The sequence below is a fragment of the Paramormyrops kingsleyae genome, chromosome 9 (assembly GCF_048594095.1).
Source record: "Paramormyrops kingsleyae isolate MSU_618 chromosome 9, PKINGS_0.4, whole genome shotgun sequence".
Lineage (NCBI taxonomy): Eukaryota > Metazoa > Chordata > Actinopteri > Osteoglossiformes > Mormyridae > Paramormyrops > Paramormyrops kingsleyae.
The window spans coordinates 1,701,524-1,721,035 of NC_132805.1; the positions used below are offsets into that span (position 1 = coordinate 1,701,524).

The 19,512-nt window shown below is 45.1% G+C and overlaps 1 protein-coding gene across 1 annotated transcript; it reads left to right on the plus strand.

The window, feature by feature from the left end:
* The first annotated feature begins 189 nt into the window (after positions 1–189).
* hibadhb (3-hydroxyisobutyrate dehydrogenase b) lies at positions 190–19,398 on the plus strand. The gene is made up of 8 exons (XM_023802608.2): positions 190–309; positions 2,624–2,784; positions 4,155–4,264; positions 6,096–6,217; positions 14,363–14,496; positions 14,646–14,722; positions 18,250–18,406; positions 18,664–19,398. The coding sequence occupies exons 1-8, from the start codon at positions 240–242 to the stop codon at positions 18,820–18,822; spliced, it is 990 nt and encodes a 329-aa protein (XP_023658376.1). The 5' UTR covers positions 190–239; the 3' UTR covers positions 18,823–19,398.
* The last annotated feature ends 114 nt before the right edge of the window (positions 19,399–19,512 follow it).

Below are 19,512 nucleotides of genomic sequence, written 5' to 3' on the forward strand. Positions count from 1 at the left end.
TTTTTTTTCCGAAATGTTGCATACCATTATGGACTGAAGGTTGTAGGCTGTCACGATGAACATGGGTGCACAGCTCCCATTGGTCCATTTCTTTGAACAGAATAACTGAAATAATACATCTTCACGCCCGCCCTCCTTTAATTCTCATTGGACGCAGGATTGAGCATTCATTGGTGATTGGATAAAAATCACATAATCTCCAATCAATCTTTTCCAGCCGACGTAAAACCGAGAAAAGCATGGCTGCCCTCGTTAGAAGGTCTCAGAATTTATTTAAAAAGTGGAATAAGCATGTCGTCGTTTCGCTGGGTAACGTATGCTCTTACTGTCATACATATTCAAACTGAGTGCACATTTATCTGCTGTGTGCGTCGTTTACTGTTGTTGCGTGAGGACGGCGAAGGTCGGTAAAATTGCCTGAATAGTCGTTTATTGGCTGTAGCAGCCTTAGCGGGTCGACTAGCCGTCCAGTGCTGGCGCTGTCTGTCATGCCGATCGTTTGCCAGGTACCACTTCTTAGGCATCGGCTCTTCGCTAAATGCCAAAATATGCATACCTCAATGTCACCTAGATGTTTCTTGCTGCATCGCAAGATGTAACTCAACAACCAGTTATTTGGCCGGAAAGGGGATTTCAGAAGGCAACTAAGGCATTTAATTAGGGAGTATTATGCCATTTCAGGTACAAATGAAATCAAATGAAATGATAATGAAAATAAAAGGCAATCTTCTCTTGCCGACTAAAGCTTGCGCTGCAGTTGTGTTTATGGATCAGATGTGCATCTTAAAACATGCGTTTAGCTTCAAAAATGCAACTATACTTAATGAGTTAATAATTTGAGTGATGCTGATAATTGCATACACAAATTGCATGTATTATTTGCTGTAAAACGGAAAGATATGAGAATCATCTACCACCGCTTTCTTACCGTCCACATTAAAATGCAAGTGAGTTTGTTTATTATGCAGTACTTTAAATGGAAAGTAACTTTTGAAGTAGGATTTAATTTACCTCTGGGGTAAGGTGAGGTGAATCTGGCAGTGTGTGATACCAGCTCTGTCAGATTGCTTGTTTTGCACACCTTTCTAAAAGAAAGCAGCGATTAAAAAAAAGTCCTGCATAGCACATTGCCTGGTTTGCCTAGATAATTTAAAGGCGCTGTTCCTACGGAAATAATTTTTACTTTTTTAACTTTTGTTTAGTCATGTAGGTTTAATGGATGGTAATTATTATTGAAATCGTCACAGAAACCAGGCAAACAATCGCTACTAGTTTGTAATTTAATACATATATACATTTAAATGTGTCCATTTTGATCAAGGTTTTTGTTTAACTAACTTTAGCTGGCATCAGAACAAGCTCATACCAAGCAGGAAATATCCCTGTACACATACAGATTATATGTGAACCCTTTTTGCTGTGATTAGTGTCACACAGCTACTGTTCTTCCATGCCCAGCTGTGTTCTTGGGTGTCCAGTTTGTATGCTGTAGTAACATCCATGAGGTTGCTGTCCTGTAATGGGCTTCTATATTGAGGGAAGTGTTCAGCTTTGAAGGACCAAAATGTTGAAGTCAAGCCTTTTCCAGCCTAGAAGACCTTCTCAGTATGTTAATACAGAACAAAATATGCCAGTTTATAAGGAATAAGAAACTATCGGTTGTTATATAAAGTCAACTTTACCAAGTTCGATGTCCTGTATAGCTGCCTTTCTTATTAATGACCATCATGAGCCTGTTGTCCATTGAACCAGGCAGGTTTTTGATTTGATCACCTTCTATATTAGCTGAGGCAGCGAGGACCGTGTCCCAGATGCTGCTCTGAGAAGTGCACTGCCTGCTGCCTTGGTCCATCCTCCACATTAGCTAGGCCCAGTTGCTCTCAATGGGGATTAAGTCAGGCAATGAAGGTCATAATTCAATCACATTTCAAGCCCTTTATTGGCCAGTCTATGGAATACTTCAATGCATGGGAAGGAACATTGTCCTGCATAACCTTCTTCTTGTTCTTCTTGAAATTGACTGTTCCCCTTGCACGTTGGAATAGTCAAACAAGTTCATCATTGATAATAGCATTCTGCATCATCTCTCCTCCACCACCTTGTTGGCACTCGAGAAAGGTGTCTCTCCCCTGGCCCACCCATCAGCTCCACCCATCAGCTCCACCCGTCAGCTCCATCAAGAGTCACTCTCATCTCAGCTGTCCACAAAACTTTACTAAACTCTTGAGACGTGTCCCTCCCTGTTTTTGAACTTATAGCTTATGTGCCTTATCTAGTTGAGGTCGTATTTCAGCCTTTGTGACCATAGCATTGCCACATAGCACCACTGCACCTAGTACTTTCCACACCCCCCCCCCCCGCCCCCAAATAATTTGTTTGATAATTTTGCACAGGAAAGTATCTATGGTTTCCCGTTTTACCCCAAACTGAAAGTAGGCAGACCGAATACTGAGCATGTTCAGTTTTTAAATAGTCCATTCTTAATTGAAGAATAATCTGGGCTGGAACTATTGGTCAGAAGAGAAGATACAAGCAAAATACACACTTGCTTAGTAATTCTACATGTGGTGAATGTGGTCTCTTCATGTCTAGTGTGCATTAATGCGCGTTTCTTCCTGTTCAGCCCTGTCTCGAGCTTTGGCCTCCAAGACGCAGGTGGGCTTTGTCGGCTTGGGAAACATGGGAAGGCCCATGGCCAAGAACCTGCTGAAGCAAGGCTATCCCATCATCGCTACAGACATTTTTCCCGAGTCGTGCAAGGAGCTTCAAGACCTTGGCGCTCAGGTGGGTTCCCCAGGTACATGCCTGCTGCGTGCTGGGACGTGAGAGCACTGCAATCTCAATATCCTTGGCAATCCATTATACTCCTACAAAATCAACAGGCGTGTCTGGTTCTGCAGAGCTTAAGGACATGAGCAGAAGGTAGTTAGTTCAAGAGGCCATGTGACCGTTACAGAATATTATAAATGTTTGAAATGATTGACTAATCTAGGTTTAATCTTTTTGATGCTCATAAATATGATATTACCGTTGGCATAATTGGCTATTTGAAGATCTTACAACTTTGCTTAAAGCTAAATAAGAATAACCTAGTTTGCCACATTTTGAGGAGAGACACTTAAGGAATTTCCTATATACGTGAGACGTGGGAAGTTTGCTGGCATTCAGAAATACCATTTCTCATGTACTGTAGCAGAAATGCATACCATTTAATGCTTAGTTTTGTTTTAGTGAGCAATGAATGTAATTTTTGTGCATGAACACAAATTTTCACATTATAATTAAGGAATTTTGCAGCCTATCTATTGTGATGAGGGTTATAGTGAGTGATCTGGCTAAACAGCGAGATGTATACACCTGTGTAAAATGTTTGTGGAATTATCTGAATTTGTGCAGAAATGGCTGCAGAGTGTGAGAAAATCTGCTTAAAAAAAAAAAAAACCCAAAATGCACTTGGGTTTATTTTACACAGCAAAGTCGTCTTTAAAATGAAAAACCTATTAATCTGAAGTAACTGTTTTGAAACTTCCGCCTACCCTGTGACAGCTTCTATTGTCGCCCCACAGTCGACAGCTGTTTTTGGTCCCGTAGATTATTTTCTTTGTAGAAGTAGCTCTCATTGTGTACAGAAAGAGTGAAGACAGAGGTAGCAGATAGTATGTAGTCTTACTGAACCCTTCCAAGGCGTATTCAAGGAAAGGAATCATTACACACAGCTCTGGATTGACATTCAAAATGATCTTGCCTTCATGTTTTATGTTCTTACTCAAGCCAAGCCAAGGTAAATAAAGCCACTGGGAAATATTTCAATGTAAATATTCTCATGCGTCACGCAAATTGATGAATAGGCAATATGACGTGTGATTACATGGTAGTTAATAGCTGTAAAGTGCATGGTTATAAATCTGCGCCCTCAAAAGTCTGCCTGAATTTTGTGTAAGTTGAGTGATTTTACTTTGTAAAAATGGCATTGATGTTAAAATATATTCAATCCTGTGGATGGTCTCATTTACAATATCCATCCATCCATCCATCTACCCGCCTTCCATAGCTCTTGGTAAAACTCGCCCTAGAATCACAGGGCTTGAGGCATGATGCGTGGGGTTAGGGTCGTTTAGGGAAACGGGTCTAACCTGGATGTTTGCGGGGGTCAGATTGTGGATTGCCCTGCTGAGATCGCTGACAAGACTGATCGGATCATCACCATGCTGCCCTCCAGTCCCAATGTGATCGAGGTCTACACTGGACCCAATGGCATCCTCAAGTAAGTGCTGCTCTACTCACCGCATCAACTATGTTTCCTCTTCTCGCAATCTTAATGATGCCAGCGCATGGTAAGAGGTATGGGGAGATTGTCGTCTTTGGAATGCAGTGGAAACTGTAGGAATCCACATGTAACAAATTATGGGGTTCTTCTGTTAAATCTGAATCCCTGTCAAGAAATTGGCCATTTTTTTATTCCCAGGGTGTTTCCAAGGAAAGTCTTTGTCTGCTAAAACATTTCACCCACTGGCAGGAGCAGGAACCTTCATCACTGCTTATTTTTCTTATTTCCTGATATGAACATTATCACCTGCCCTTATGTGACTTTTTTTAATTTTTTCCTGTCAGCCTAATTTGGCTACTCGCATTAAAGTTCCCCTACAGCAGAATTGTTTGTAACATGGTAACATGCATGTTTTACAGCTTGACAGATCTGGGTCAAGTATGCATGATTTGGGTTGTTCAGCAGCATTTTTCTGATTGTAACATCAAGCCGTCTGTTCGTTAAGCACCACTTATCCCATTAGGATGGCTGTGATTTTACTCATTCACCTGAACTGCCTGTCTTTGGACTGTGGAAGGAGGCTGGAGTCCCAGGAGGAAGCCCACACAAACACAGAAAGAGCATGCAGACTCAACACGCAGAGCTGAGGCTGGATTTGAACCCAGAGGTGTGAGGTCACTTGGGTGTACAGTCCCTTTTGCAAAATCTGTGGAACATTAATTCAGTGCACACCTTAATTGAACAACCTGAAATACTGTGTACGATGAAAGCTAACTGCGTGAAATAATTGCACCCAACCTGGAAAAATCCTTCAATCATGCATCCATCTTTCAAAGTGAAGGCCCCATGTCAAATGTAACATATCATAATCAGTTTTAATTATTTAACACCTGTGGAAAAGCAACTCATGAGGAATTGACTTTACTAACCCTCTAGTCATGCTGTTACTGGCCATTATACAATATGTTGAATTTTAACGAATGAGGTATTATAGAGTGAATCATTAATAGTACATGAGAGCGTGTGATTTATTTTGGACCAGCTTGGAAATGGGTGTGAGAACTTCATTTTGGATTAGCCTGGAGGATCATCTGAGTGCGTGTGGTAAAACCGGCAAGTGGTGTTTGAGGCGTCGGGGGGGGGTTGAGGCCTCCATCCATTTACGGGGGTCCAGGGGTTGTATTAGCTGGTTTTGATTATTTGGCAGGAGGGGGGGTGGCTACAACTTCAGCGTGTTTGGAATCAAAACTGCACAATAACACTGGTGAGAGCCAACCTACCACCTGGAAACATCCACACCTGTGTTCCTCCACCCCCACCCTGGGACTGATTAGCCAAAGATAAGTTATGCCTCTTCACAGACATGTGCAGCTGTACTCGCGTAGGATTGATAGCTGTCTGCCAAGCCAGCTTTTTATTTTATTATTTTTTTTTATTATTAATAAATACCCATCAGATACTGGAATTTTACAGGAATTACCCAGGGTGCATCAGGAGGCGTTTGTGTCATATAATTCTGAAGGGGTGGGATGTTCTCTACATTGGATAGTTACAGAGAAAATGTTTTTTAGTTTTAGTGTTTTTACTCCACATGCTTGTCTTTATTTGTGTGTAAGAGATGGCGAGTGATTCTGCACGGACTTATTCACTAAAGGAGACTCTCTCTCTTCCATTCGGAGTGAGTCAGACAGTAAGGCCCAGGCTGGTGATCCCTGTCGGAGATATACGCCGATGTTCCCTTTTCTTTGGTGTCCTCGTGCTCGACGTGGTGATCCCCCTCGCCGTGCCCCCCTCTGTGGTTCCCAGCACTTTTCCTCCCCCCCTACAGGAAGGTGAAGAAGGGCTCCCTCCTCATCGACTCCAGCACCATAGACCCTGCCGTTTCCAAGGAGATGGCAGCGGCCACAGAGAAAATGGGGGCTGTGTTTATGGATGCTCCGGTGTCTGGGGGTAAGATCCATCTCTGTTATCTTCTACCTGCTTAACTGCACTAGAAAGTTGTCGTAATCTGAATGTAACGTGGTTGTGTATTAACCTGCCTTGTGATAAAATTCCCTATATATGTTAGTGCACCCAAATATGTAAAGCTATTGAAATGCAATGTTTGCCAAAATATGGATTTTTAATTGTATAGCTCTGGGAAAAAATTAAGAAACCACAGCACAATTTTTCGATTCACTAATTTCTCAATTTATGTGTGTGTGTCTGTGAATAATGTATATATTTTTTTTGCAACCAGCAGCCTGGTTCTTCCCTGCTTCTCATTGATGAAGGGCTTCTTCCTTGCTTTATGGGACTTCAGTCCTGCTCCTAGGAACCTGATACGACCTGCCCTTAACGTTTCCCATTCCTTTTGAAGGTCACTTGATGTTATCATCTGATTCATGAGAGACTGTTGGACGTTAACGGTCATCTCTGGCATTAGAAAGTTGCTTCTATCTTTTACCCGGCTGGTTTCTGGTCGTTCCCAGTCTCTCCTGCTTCACTTCGTTCTTGTGCACTGCTGCCTTAGAAATTTTGAGCCTGGAAGCAGCCTGCCGCTCAGTGTAGCCTCTGCCAGCAGAATCAGGATCAAACCAGAATTTAAAAATGCAGATGAGTTTAAGAATCTAGAGTGGTCCTTTTTTTCTTCTTCTGCAGAGCTGTATGTACCTACTCATGGCTCTGGGCTACAGCTCAAGTTAGCCAACGCTTAAGTCCAACCTTGATGATAAATATTAAAACAAAGTTTGCAAGCGGTATGTTGAAAAGATAATAATCACATTATGCATTGCATGATAACTCTTTGCCTACATATAAAATTCATTGCATAGCTACAGCAAAGACTGTACCCCCAGCGAGCAATGCTCTGGCGGGTCGCTCCTGCGTTCTGGGTGGAGCCGCTCTGGCAGGTCGCTCCTCTGTTCTGGGTGGAGCCGCTCTGGCGGGTCGCTCCTCTGTTCTGGGTGGAGCCGCTCTGGCGGGTCGCTCCTCTGTTCTGGGTGGAGCCGCTCTGGCGGGTCGCTCCTGCGTTCTGGGTGGAGCCGCTCTGGCGAGTCGCTACTGCGTTCTGGGTGGCGCCGCTCTGGCGTGTCGCTCCTGCGTTCTGGGTGGAACCTCTCTGGCGGGTCGCTACTGCGTTCTGGGTGGCGCCGCTCTGGCGTGTCGCTCCTGCGTTCTGGGTGGAACCTCTCTGGCGGGTCGCTCCTCTGTTCTGGGTGGAGCCGCTCTGGCGGGTCGCTCCTGCGTTCTGGGTGGAGCCGCTCTGGCGGGTCGCTCCTGCGTTCTGGGTGGAGCCGCTCTGGCGAATCGCTCCTGCTTTCTGGGTGGAGCCGCTCTGGCGGGTCGCTCCTGCGTTCTGGGCGGGGGGCCCCTTGTGTGTCACAGGATCTCGCTGACATCTCTGATAATGCACAGGAGTGCAGCCCCCAGTGTCTTTAATGGCCTGCCCCACAATGACGTATCGTATCTGCCTTTCATGTGCATGAGGTGACTTAGTGGTATATCCTGCCTTCCTCCCTTTCATGTAGATAAAGGGTCATAAAGGGAGAATACGTCTGACTTTACTGCACTGGGGCTGACATTGAGTGTAGGGGGAAAGGCAGATAACAGCTCTCGCCTTGAGATCCAGACTCCGAGCAGTAAAACACTCTTTCACCCAGGCAATTACAGGCAGGACTGGAACTCTAAGTACATACACCCAGTCTCTCGCATATGCTCTTGCCCTGGCGATTACTGCTACCTCGGGGGGTCTGTGCTCGAAAACACAAACACACACTCCCACAAGCTGTTAATCTGGTGACGGTCATCCTGTTTGCTGTCCGAAGTGTCCGGTGGCTCTCTGAACCCGCCGTTTAATCCAACGAGGCCACATCCATCAAACTAAAGTAAACCCGTTTTACAGCCTGGTCAAGAAGATTGATAATGATTTACTCATCTCTCACCCTCTGTCTTTCTGGAGTCCCCCCCCCCCCCCCGTGTAATAGTAGTGAAGTATGTTTGAAGCCTTAACTCTCCGCCCGCCCCCCAGCCCACATTGAACTTGGCTTGGTGGAGGTCGTGGGTCACAGCAGCCGTAACCCCCCCCCCCCCACAAGGGCTTTCTTTGTGTCTGTGCCTGTGAGAAAGTTGCCAGAATAATTCCTTTAGCGCAAAACCTATTGGATGGCATTTTAAGTGGCATTTTATGACATGACCAGCTTTTCCTTTTAGCTATAATTATACTTCGTTAAAATTAGAACTCAAATCTGATTATATGAAGAGGTAAACCGCGTTGTCCTACCAAGCAAATAAGATGTAGTTTGTAAATAATATCCCGTCTAGATGATCCACTTCAGGAAAAGCATGTTGAGCTCTTTCGCACATGGCAATGGATAGTTTACAAAGTGTTGTTCCGGGAAAAAAAGAGTGAGGATAGCGAAAGGTGAGCGCGACCGCTCTTGTTTTCTGACCAGGAGGTGGCGATGCGAAATCGTATAGCTGCCCAAGAGCAGGGGCCACCCAAGTAATGCTCCTTGCCCGTCATTTCTTCCCGATCCCTGTCCGCCCAGGTCAGGCTCGCGCAGATCGCCGACAGGCACGCACCCGCGGTTCGGGGAGCGCGCGGGGGAGTGTCCGGCCCTTTATGCGGCTGCCGAGTTCGGTTAACCGCTGTGCAAAAAATAAGCACCGTGCAGTTTTTGTGTTTTTCCTCGATAATTTGACTCATTCAAAAACGCCCGTAGGTTATGTGTTTATATAAATAAAAATATTGTTTTTGGATGCCCGGCGGATTGATTTTCTCAGCATGCTCGGGCATATTCTGGTGGCAGTTTGCGTATGTAATTAAGCTGCGACTGCAGCGAAAACAGGAGGTTATTTTGGGATTGTGGTGCAGTGTGCTTCATTGTAGAGATTTATCATCTATAGATGATTTAAATGCAAAGTCTCTACATCCTGTTCCAAGAGGGGAAACGGGGTTAAATAAATGAAAGGGTGTATATTAAGCTCTATGAAACTTTATCTGGTTGGCGGAAAAGCCTCAAACACTACCCGAAATGTTTTCGGGTAAATGTTTGGGATAGCTTGATTGTTTTATAATGCATGGCTAGTTACCTAAAAGGTTCGCTTTCTTTCTTCAGCCTGGGTTGGAGTAGGTGGTTAGACTTTTTAACTCGCAGTGACACAATAAAGTAATTTTCACTCCTACCCCCCCACATCGTCAGTGAGTAGAAGTGGTGACGCTGTACCCTGTAACCTGAAGAAAGTCTGCAGAAGTAGTTAACATTTAGACAGCGCCAGTTGTCGAGAATCATGTGGTTCAGCGCAGGTGCCAGAGATGTTACGACGTACATCTCTGTGTTTATTTTACAGCTTGGATCGATATCTTTGACTTTAAGACATGCCTTTACAAAATGTCTCTATTCATTACAAGAATAACTGAACGATAATGTCATCAGTTTAACCCTCCCTCCTCTCTCCGTAGACTGGGGTTGAGTTTCTTTTAGGCAGGTTTTATTATTACGGTGGTGTGTTTCTCAGGGAGTTTGGAACCTCCATCTTCTGGAGCTTTCTGGAAGAAACCAGAAACCGGCTTCATATTTAGTTGACTTTCAGCATTAACTTGCAGAGCAATTAATTCTCTGACAGAAAATGTGTGATTGATATGTACTGTAGTATTTCCTAGACTTCTCCTTCTATCAATGTTGCCAAAATGATTTGTAAGACAATGAATTCTGGGCCATTTCCAAAACTAAGTTTCGCTTAATCACTCTGCACAGCTCCTGCTGCCTTAACTTTTCCCCTATTTGTTGTTGGTACCTTTTAATTAGTGTATTGTTCTCTGAAGTTTTGTGAAGTATGAATTAAATTTAAGAGAGAAGCCCAGAAGCTAATTCTGCTGTTCGTCATACGTCAGATGTGTCCGCGAGGTTTGGCAGGAAAGCCGTCGGAGCAGATTTTCCATCTCTTTTTCTCCACCAGCGGTGATAAATCTGGAAGGACTCTGTCTGACTGACAGGCTGGGCAGACCGGGCGTCCTCTGCCGAAATGCCCGTAAAATCCGCTCAGCGCTATTTTGCCTTGCAGTGTGAGCCCCTCTATAGATACCCTCTGACGTCAGGTTACAACCCGGCACGGTCGGCACCATATTTTTCCGAGTGTGACGCTCTAAGACTGTTTCTTACACCGGTCTAGAACCCCCAGAAGGTCCGCATTTTTGCTCTGCCCAGCATGGTGTTCATGATTGCTGGATTGTTTCATTCAGGTGAGCTGCGAACTGGACCCCGATGACTGCGTCGACAAGCAGTGGTTTAAGACTTGCTCCGGGTAGGATGACGAACATGAGGATTATGCAGGCCCTTTATTTAGGGGTGGGATTAGATTCAGGTTTGATGGGAAGGGTTGGGGCAATGGAAAAGAGTTTTGATACCTGTTTGGGGGGGAAAGCGTACAAAAAAGTAGCTTGGTCAGGTGACCGAAGGCTGTGGCGCTTGACTGGCAGTAGGGTCTGTCCTCTGGGTGGAGCCTGAACAAGACGCAGGTTTAGCAGGTGAGCTGAATGAGTGTCAGCATTACTCGAGGGGGCACAGCTAAAAATCAAGGCCCCTTGACGAGTCACCTTGCCCCCCCCCCCCCCCCCCTTACATAATTTTTATGTTTTTTCAAATTCAAGGGCTTCTGCTCCCCCGAATCTGCCAGGGTTTCAATGCCCCCGCCGTATCCCTATTTGACCCTATTTGTACATGAGTCTCCTAAGCTGCTTCCCCAATTAGCATGTAAGCGGGGGTTTTTCTCTGCTCTTACTCATCTTTGTTAACTTCGTAAGTTTTTAATTCTAAATCACGATCCAGATTATAGGCATTATATCATTATATAGGATTATATCATTTTTGGCAGTGTTGGTAACTAAAACTTGTTTTGAGGTAATGTTATCCCTGAAAGGGTAGACTTGTGAATTATGCATTAGTCTTGATTAGGGCTGCACAATTAATTGTTAAAAAAAATTAAATAAAGCTGCGATCTGGATTCACACCTCTATACGGTCTGATTCACACCTCTATACAGTCTAATTTACAATGGTTCCTCTACATTGTTACATCAGCTGGATCGAAACAAGTGCCCCTACTTTCGCCCAGAGAGTCTCAAGCGTCCCATTATTCTGTGTTCTCTTTACAGGGTGCTTTTCCAGTGTACCAGGTACTTTTACTTTTGGTACTTCAAGAAAGTACCAAAAATACGGTACTTCAAGGTGTTGGTTTTCCATTGGCGTTAAAACCGGTACTGGCACTGAATGACATCACAGCGCAAGGCGAGGGTATTTTCTACTGAATTTGAAAAATGGCTGTAGTATATTATTATAGGGCTAGGTGAAGTGCGATATTAATACCAATGTTGCATGTTATGCACAGGGATGGTGGAGGGGGGGTGACCAATATGATATGCCTTCATGGGACACAAAATCTCTAGCAACGCCCCTGATTATGCACATGCTGTTCTCACGGCGAGTTCGCTAGATTAACCCTTTCTCTTGCCTTCAATTCGGTACAGACATTATAGCGCTGGGAGTTTAGGTTTTGCTGAAACATTTTTACACTGTCATAGGAAAAGAAAATGTATCAAGTTTTGCAATTTTATGTATTCCTTTTCAAGATTATCTAGTAGATATTTTTAAATGCATGCGTTCTCTGAGACGGTCATAATCATTTTAACAGTAAGGAAGAAAATCCCTCCTAGGAGGGTTGGTGAGAAATTTTATGCTGAACTCCTTTTTTGTTCGTACCAGAACAAAAGAGGAGTTTAACACAAACGTGAACCGCAGTATCAAAAAAGTACCGCACTGGCTAACTGGCCAGCTGAGTGTTTCCTTCCTGTTGTCAGAAGTTGATATGCCGGGCCTGGATCAATCATGTATTTGGCACAATCATGTTTTGTTTTGTTTTCTTTTGCAGTTTAATGAGTCCAATAAACATTTAAAATTTGAGGAAAAAAATAATTACCCTAGTCCTAGTCTTGGTAGAAGAAATTTAGTCATTTTTTTTCTTAGATGAATAAATTTGTGGGTTTTTTTTCTTTTTCTTTCTTTTCCCCCCTAATGGAAGAGATGTGATGGCAAGTTGTCTGTATGCGAGGCCACTGATTGGAGAAATCTAGAAAAGTATCAGTTTTGTTCTTAAAGAAATTATATCCTCAAGAGACAATGGTATCTATGTTTTAAAGAGAATTATTTATGCGTTTTAGAGACATTGTATAAATTCTATAATGGACAATAGCGCCATAAGCAAGAAGAGAAATACACATATTGGCATGTAGGACATAGACTGAATTGAATGCATGAGGATTAAATGAATGTGATTTTAAAAAAGCAGGTTTTTGCCATGAACAGATGGTGGCGGTACACGATATTGGCTTTTTAAATCTATAAGCAAACCTCGTTTAATGGGGCAGAGGTAATTTTACGTCTGTTCTGCAGAGCAGCCTAAAGATTGGTTGTCATAGGGTAACTATTTGTAATAGTGGCACCATGCAGGGTTGGTCTATTCAGGAGGGCATGGAGAAATACTGGGCGGGGCAAAGCACTCGACATTCCCCTCTTTGGCTACAGAACCACATTCTTTCCTTTTTAGTGGCCTGCAGGACAATTATTGGCAGAGCTTCTGCATACTGGAATAAACGTATGCAAATACTGTCACGGGAGTTGAAGTTAGTTGTAGGGATTCACTTTAGGTGCCTAATTTGAGATTAAATCCCAGTGTTCCTGGGCTGCATCTAATTTTATATGCTTAACTTGAAACTGAATCTCATTGTCGTTACTGGCGTGTGCGTGTTGCCTTGTTTTCAGACCTTTTTCATGTTGTGTAGCTCCTTTCTCTGTCCTGAGCTCCCGGTCACTTTTCGCTATTGATGCGCAGATTAAGGCAGATTAATTTAAGGCATATTTTTTTCTTGTTTCTGACATCTCCCGCCTGCGTCATCGACGTGCCGGTCCTCTGCGTGCACTCCGCCCAATCGGACTTTGTTATTTAGGCGTGTTGTTTTTATGTGGGCGTGTGTTGCGTTTCACTCTGTGTGTTTGGCAGGATGTTGACACGGTAACGCTGCCTGTTTGCAGACAGACGTCTTGGCCCATCTCCCGAAACTGTGTCCTCCCTTATCTCACAGTTCTGTACACAGTAACTCATTACTGTCATGTATTAAGTCATAAAATGAAACCACCTCATTCTGCATGCTGAGCTTACTGTACTATGGCTGAATTAACCGGGAGGGACCGGTTGAGGGATTGCCACCGGCTTTTGTGGCTTGTCACACGATAACCTCGAGGATTCAGGTCACGCTACCGCCTACTTTATTGCAAATAGGGTATTTCGTAAATACTGGGGACAGGACTGTGGCTCAGTATGTAGCACTGGGTTTGTACACTCGTAGGGATGTCATTTATAAATTGCCCGTAGTGTATGAATGCGAAAATGCAGATGTATGAGCCCTGCAATAGACTGGCATCCCTCCCAGGATGTTTCCCCTGCTGTGTGGAGCTTGACAGGCCCCAGTGTCTCTAACCAGCATAAGTAGTTTGGAAGGAAAATGGACGCATGTAAATACTGCTGTGTAACACCAACAAAGAACAAAGGGCACAAGATGGCAGATTTCTTATTGCTCAGAAATCTTCGGCCAGTGTAGTTGTAGCGTTTCGTGTTTCCACCAGATTCCGGCAGAAGTGATTGTAAATGACCCTGAAGTCTCCATGGCGGCTGTTGACAAAGGCAACTTGGGCAGCAGCTTTTCTTCCAAACGAGCACAGCTTAGGAACACGAACGTCTTGGGGGCCTGTTATGCTAACTTGCCTGTGTACATCAATCCGTTTTTCCTAGCGCGGCATGTGTGCGTTTTAGCCGCACGGCTGGACTTCTGTTGCCGGGCTAATTGGCTGCCTGCGGGGTACTTTTGTTTCTACTCCGGTCCAGTCGGCAGTGATTTATCAATGTATGAGACCGTGTGCAGCGCCTTATTCCGTGGACGGTTTATAATCCCAACTAAGGAGGGAGTTGAAATTCAGCTCTCGTTTTTGTGGAACAGCATCAGGTTGGCTTTCTGAGGTACCTCGTCTTAACAGGAAACGGTGTCCGTGCTCCTTTCCGGCAGGTGTGGGAGCGGCGAACACGGCGAAGCTGACGTTCATGGTGGGTGGGGCAGAGGAGGAGTTTACCGCTGCCAAAGAGCTGCTGAGCTGCATGGGGACCAACGTGGTCTACTGTGGCCAGGTTGGCACAGGACAGGTAAGGACCCCCATCCCTGTGCTGTTGCCAGTACCTGGTAATGGGTAGATGCTCCACAGTGGGCGCGTCTCCTCGTGCGTTATTGGTGCGTTATTGGTGCGTTATCGGTGCGTTCGTCCCCCAGCCATGCTTCTGCTCATTCTCTCTAGGCAGCGAAGATCTGCAATAACATGCTGCTGGCAATTGGGATGATTGGGACGGCTGAGACCATGAATCTTGGGATCAGGTAAAGTTTACCAGGGTGGTGAGTGAGGTGGGACTCGCATAGAGCTCCTATATGTGTTGTTTCCACCGACGCGGTGCCAGTGCCGGATTTTTTCCCAGTCCGGAACTAGTTCCACTCGCTTCCGCGCTAGGCCAGGAAAAACACGGCTCCAGCACAGGACCACAGGAAAGCTAGTCTCAGGATTTGCCACTATGACGTCAGTGAAAGTGGGACAGGCTATTGCATCCAAACCTCCCGCTTACTTTGAAAATTTAGTCCATAACCAATATTTGCTAGCAGAATAACGTTGCGTCGTGTTTTTTATTCTGTGGAAAACAAAAGTTGGCCAGATTTAATAAATTATAAATATGTTAAAGGTCAAATAATTAAATATTGTACTGCATGAGAAGTGAAGAGATCATGAGACAGACGGCAAAGTTCAATTTTTTAGCAGAGTCTTGTTTTACGTTCTATTGTGCGATTCTTAAAAGGACAGGGGTGAAACAGTGAGCGAGAAAAAACTCACACGCACAATTGGGGGAGCCTTTAAGGAGACAAAAGGCAATAGAGACGGGGCACAACGAGTCATACTCTGAAAACGGCTTATAAAAACGTACAATCCGAAACGGATCAAAATAAATCCAAGAAACAGGATAAATATGAACCTTTACTCTACTCTCCCTTCGGCCTATAACTTTTGTGCTCCGTCCTTTTTTGAAATCGGTGGAAACGTGGGAAGGTTCTCAAATGGCACCAAGCGAGAACCAGCCCGGCACCAGCACTAGCTGCGTGTTAGTGGAAATGGCAATAGAGGAACCTGGGAGTAGGGAATGATGCCCACTTGGGACAGATAAGGCATACAGAAGGACACTACTGACCCTGCAGTATTGTCTAAGTAATCAAACACATGGTGTCCATTTCCTTCAATGTCTTGTCAAACCTTTAAACTCGCCTGTCAAGAGTTTCTCCAACATGAATCTAGGAAGTCCTCGTACAACTTCACCTTTCTCTCAAAAAAAAGATCAATCGACCAGGAAGGCAGAGTATAAAAGTATAGTAGGTACGAGTGCAGAACAAGAGAACCTATATTGTTATAATACATAATACAATATTGTTATAATTGTCATAATCATTGAATCATCATTCTTTAGCTACGTCATCTTAATTACTGCACGAGAGGTCACCAGGGACACCAAATGGCCGTGTTTTGCTCACAGTAATCCCTTCATCTCATCTTTGTCTGCTCCTGTGGCGTGTCCGTACGTACATCACACACACTGGCACACAATCGAGGTTCGGGTACGGTCTTCTGCAGCGTCAGGTTCACATTCTTTCACGCACGTCCCTGTTGGCGTCACAGGGGTGCAGCTGAACCAGTTCCTCCTTCCCTGGGCCTGCTGGGCGGACGCGTCAGAGCACGGGAGGAGCGGGAGGGGGGGGTTCCCTGATTTATTTTCAAAGATGAGGGTGGGGTGGGGTGGGGTGGGGAACTGGCATCTGCTAACAGAAATTCTGTGCTGTAAATCCTGCTGAACTGTTGCGTTGGCAGGGCTAGCAGGTCTGTAATGAGCAGTTTCTCGAGAGCCGCTGTGTTCGGCGCAGTCTGACGCGCCTCTCGGCTGTGTGTGAGAGGTCTTAGCTGGTGGGACGTGCGTGAGGATCCAACCCTGCGGTAACAGTGCTGGAAAAATGCGAGATGTGCATCCCTGCTATGAAATAAAGTAATAATACTCTGAGTCGTTAAGGCAAAAAAAAAATTGGTACTAAACCGCAACAGTGACATTTTAAGTTTTAATTAAGGGACAATAATCCAAATTTTGCTTTTGCTTTATATTAATTTCTGAAGATGGGGGTTCTGTAAAAGCACAGTATCAATGCCTTCCAGGGTTGCCAGTAAATTAGATTTCAGTTTTCTGGAAAAAAAATAAAAAATTATATATGGAAATTGAAATCTAATTTACTGGCAACCCTGGAAGCCATTGATATATAACGTATGAAAAGCAGATATGCAGAATGCGTGTACAGCTTTATCCATCCAGTCTCATTTCAGAGAGAACCTGTCATGGATGCATGCAGGAAGATATGCCGGTAGGCTCAGTAAAGGAGGCTCTGCTACCCTGATAAGCTTGCTGTTCCATCACAGGGGTCCTTACACACACACACACACACACACACACTGGGGGCAGGCTTGGGACTGTGCGAGGAAGCTGGAATTTTTCATTTTGTGAAACACACCCATCCACCCACCCGCACAGAGTTATAAAAACCGAGCCCATATTTAACGTGCTGTCTGCTCTTCCACACTTCGCCTACGTATCTGGACGTCCTGAGGATCATTTGGGGTTTGGCTATTTGGCTGTTCTGCCCCGTCGCGTGGCAGCTCGCTGGGACATTGTACAGCCACCTATAAGCGGTCGTAGCACGTGCCGGGTGCCCAGCGCGCTTCCGAGGGGCTCGTATGCAGCCACGTGACCCCAGATGACCTCCACTCAGCCCTGCTGCAGTCATGCGAAAGACAGTCGGCCAGAAGGGTGATGATAGTGCTGAATGTACTTCATCATGTTACGGATTCAGTTTGCAGCTAATCGCATGACGAAATGTAGCTTTTACAACAGTATGGCTTTAATAATTCACAAGAATAAATGATTCAGATATGAAATTCTTGATAATATGATTATTTAATCTATCTATTAGCCACTTATACTAGTTAGGGTTACCTGGCGCCAAGGGGCATAATGCCGGTGTGCGGACAGGATGCCAGCCTCACAATGCACCTCGTTTACCTTTACATTTCTTTTCATTTAGCAGATGTTTTTGTCCAAAGTAACATGCAGTTGAGCCAAGTAGCACCTTACAAACATACGTTCTGTCTGGAAGGTGACCAGGCAGCTAGGCTGAGCTTCCATTCAATGCCCAGTTACAAGTTCATGCACATTTGGAGCAGGAGATGCACAACACCATCCAGCAAAGCTGGCGTCCATATTGTACCTGAAGAGCGGCAAGATGACTGACGTCCGAGCCTCTCGTGCTTGTAGTCACTTTGCTGCTTCGTCGGTCTGGGACCTTGACGGCGAGAATCGTGCTGTATATCTGTCAAGTCGCAGCTCGGCTCTCGAGCCAAAGGGATTGCATGCTCGCCGCCAAATTACAGGGAAACGGCAATAAGCTTTTATCACGGTCAGGAGCCTCGAAGCAGCTTCCCCATTAAAGCTGCCTTTTCAGGCAGCTGTCTCCTGGTCCTGTGGGATTTCCTCGGGGACATCAATCTTCGGCAGAGCGTGACATTAAAGAGGCTCTGAGTCGCCCCTTATGAGCAGGCAGACAGTGCAGTGCAGCGAATGCTGCACTGTGTGCTTTACTAATGCTTTCTTGCACATTTTTTTGATGAACTGTAATGACTGAGGACCATGTAATTAACCAGCAGAGACGCCTGATGCTTTGCACTGTATTCAGGAGAATTATTAGGTGAGAAATTGAGTTTGGGTTGAATCTGGGCAGGATCTTGATGACTCCAGGTTTTTCTTCTTTTTCCCGCTTAACCTTCGCAGGTTGGGCCTTGATCCCAAGCTCTTGGCTAAGATCCTGAACATGAGCTCTGGCCGCTGCTGGTCCAGTGATGCCTACAACCCCGTCCCTGGCGTGATGGAGGGGGTGCCATCTGGGAACAACTACCAAGGTGGTTTTGCCACAACTCTGATGGCCAAGGTGGGTACGACCTATCTGAATGGGCTGGGAGGGAATAATTTTGACTAGAGAGTAATAAGCATGATTGGTCTCTTGATTTTATTAGAGGGCACCCAATCCTTGCGTCTATAATGTTTCATTGCCTGTGTCCTACATGACACTACCGAGCTTGTCATTGGTGTTCTGAGGAGCATGAGCGCGGTACTTACACCGAGCCCCCTGAGAATGACGCAGATGTTGCTGCAGATGTTCCCCAAGTAACCTGCATCTCCTCTCAGGACCTGGGACTTGCTCAGGACACAGCGACGGACACGAAGACCCCCGTCCCCCTGGGCTCCCTGGCACACCAGATCTACCGCATGATGTGTGCCCGCGGATATGCCGGCAAGGACTTCTCCTCGGTTTTCCAGTTTCTCCGTGAGGAGGAGGAGGAATAGGGAAAGGGAGGGCGGGGCCCTATAGCCCACCCTCATCCATGACCCCGCCTGCCTAGACTCCAGGCACAATACGAAGTCTCAAGGAAGGGTTGGTTGGGGGTGGGGGGGCACATCTGTCGTGCCTTTCATTTGAAGTGTAGGGAGGGTAGGTGATCGGTAGATAATGTGAACTCCTGTTTCTCCTTTTTGGACAAATCTGTTACACGTGCAATGCAGCTGTTCTCACTCTAGATTTGGTGAGTTTGAATGTTGAATCATGCTTATTTCAGGCACAGTCAATTATCATGGGGACAGCACTGCACGAGGGTGAAGACCTGCAAAGAAGCTGTGGTTTTAAAGGGGAGATGATATCAAGTTTAGACTCCATAACCGCACTCAATCCCTAAGCTGTGCACTGCTTTATTCTTCTAGTTACTGATTGTCTAGATACTCCTTTCCCCCTTTTTCCCCTTTTGTTAGGTCTAGAGGGGAGGTAGTGATGGGATTTATGAATGTAATTAATATAGGATGTTATCCCCAATTACTAATGTGCAATTTCTGTTTTTAAATTAAAGATGAGCATTTCTATAACCATGACCACATTTGACTGTCACCTTATTCACTTGCTTCAACGGCATCTAGACCATTTCTGCAATGGAAGACTTGTGTTGTATCTCTTTGTAATGGACAGGAGCCGAGAGAAAACGAGGA

Bases quoted from the DNA above. Each gene is read 5' to 3' on its own strand.
- hibadhb (XM_023802608.2), top strand. From the start codon at position 240: ATGGCTGCCCTCGTTAGAAGGTCTCAGAATTTATTTAAAAAGTGGAAT. The intron at 2,785-4,154 runs GTGGGTTCCCCA...TGCGGGGGTCAG, and splicing joins TTCAAGACCTTGGCGCTCAG to ATTGTGGATTGCCCTGCTGA. The intron at 6,218-14,362 runs GTAAGATCCATC...CCTTTCCGGCAG, and splicing joins GGATGCTCCGGTGTCTGGGG to GTGTGGGAGCGGCGAACACG.